Raw genomic sequence first — 1,884 nt, forward strand, 5'->3', positions numbered from 1 at the left:
TTTACTTAATACTTCAAATAAGAAATCTCAGCTAATCTGTTCTAGAATGGATTTTCCCTTGATAAAAGCTCCTTGCAGTGGAGATATAATCTTACTCAAAATGCTACTTAACCTCATAGCTATAATTTTTGTAAAAATTTTGAAGAAGAAGTTTGCTAAACCAATTGGCCTAAATTGATTAGGATTTTTAGCATTTTTCACCTTGGGTATCAAAGTTAGAAAATTGGAATTTATTCCATTAGGAATATAACACATTCTCCAACAGTATTTGATGGCCTTTATGACATCTGAACCAATTATCCCCCAGCATTTCCTGTAGATACAACCACCAAAACCATCTGGACCTGGTGAACTATCAGGATCCAGTTCATAAACTGCAGCTTTTATTTCTGAAGCAGAAGGAATTGAATCAAGCATATATCTGTCTCCATTGCTAAGAACTTAAGGGATGACATTCATTATACCCTATGACATTTGAACCCCTGAGTATTTGAATTTAGCTTCAAAGAATTTGACCAGTTCCTCAGAAATTTCATGGTGAGCTACTAATGACCCATTATTTGTCTCAAGTTCAGCAATGTTGTTATGGGTATTCCTGATTTTCATAGTTGTGTGGAAGAAGCTTGTGTTAGCTACTCCATCTTTTATCCATTTGACTCTGGATTTTTGATGAAGAAATTCCTTTAGTTGAGATGAAATTATTTCTTGAGTTCCTCTAGCAGACACCAATTTGTTCAAAAGAGAGATATATTCTGGACTAGTGTCAGACAAAATAGTAGCAGGTAAGACATTCTTGTCAGCCTGAAGCATCTTAGTATTTATGTCTCCAAAGGTTTCCCAGTTCCACTTCTTGAGAGTTACTTTCAGAAGTTTAAATTTTTGCATATATACAAAGATAGGAGTGCCATGTATCTCCTTCTGCCATTCTGCTTCAACTACTTGAATAAATGTTTCATGTGTGGACCAAATCTTGAAGGCTTTAAATGGAATGTTCTGTGGCTTAGATATTTCTTTATTTGCTCCAGTTAAAGGACCATGATCTGACACACCCCTAGCTCCAACATTATATTCCCAGTTAGGATATAAATCTAACCACTTTGAGTTGTATACTGATCTGTCTAGATTGCAGAGTATCCTCTTAACACCAGCTCTATTATTACACCAAGAGAATTTAATACCAGTTTTTGGAGCAGGAATTAAACCACATGAGTTGATATAATGATTGAAATCTAACATAGCTTGCTTTAAAGGACTTCTTCTTCCTTTTTTTCTCATCCATATGTAATATTGCATTAAAGACACCTATCACTATCCATGGAAGATTATAAGAGCTTATTACTTTTAATTCTTGCCACAAAACCTTCCTATCCAAAGTGAAGTTTGCACCATGAACTCTTGTAACAAGAATACCTCCAACATCCACTGTTATAGATTGCTTTTAATAGAAATGATTTTAGGATCAGCAATTGAAGCATTCCAACACAACCATATGTTTCCTTTCTTCTCAGAATCACCATTGTGAATTAAACTACATTTCATACCTAAACACCTCCTCATTCTAACATATTTTGAATTAGCTTTAACTTTTGGTTCAACTATCCAAACCAAAGATGGACTAAATTTTTTAACTAACCTCATAAGTTTTTCTTTGGCATTAAGTCTTCTTATGCCTCTGACATTCCAATAGAGAACTCTCATTTAGAAGAAGGTTGAAGAGGAGGGCTCTTCTTTCCATAATCACCCTTTTTGGTAGCTTGTTTTCTTGTTGTAACTTTTGGCAACTCAGGCTTTTTTGCTACTTCAAGAATAACTTCTTTAACTGCTGGAATAATTTTTACCATATTACTATTTGAGGTTATAGCAATTTCCAGCAACTTACTAACT

General features: G+C 34.3%; 1 protein-coding gene across 1 annotated transcript; it reads right to left on the reverse strand.

The window, feature by feature from the left end:
• Positions 1-465: 465 nt before the first annotated feature.
• On the reverse strand, positions 466-1,236 carry LOC113291304. Its single transcript, XM_026540853.1, has one exon. It carries the CDS (start codon positions 1,234-1,236, stop codon positions 466-468), a length of 771 nt encoding a protein of 256 aa, XP_026396638.1.
• Positions 1,237-1,884: the final 648 nt, after the last annotated feature.

This window comes from Papaver somniferum, chromosome 6 (genome assembly GCF_003573695.1).
Source record: "Papaver somniferum cultivar HN1 chromosome 6, ASM357369v1, whole genome shotgun sequence".
Classification (NCBI taxonomy): domain Eukaryota; kingdom Viridiplantae; phylum Streptophyta; class Magnoliopsida; order Ranunculales; family Papaveraceae; genus Papaver; species Papaver somniferum.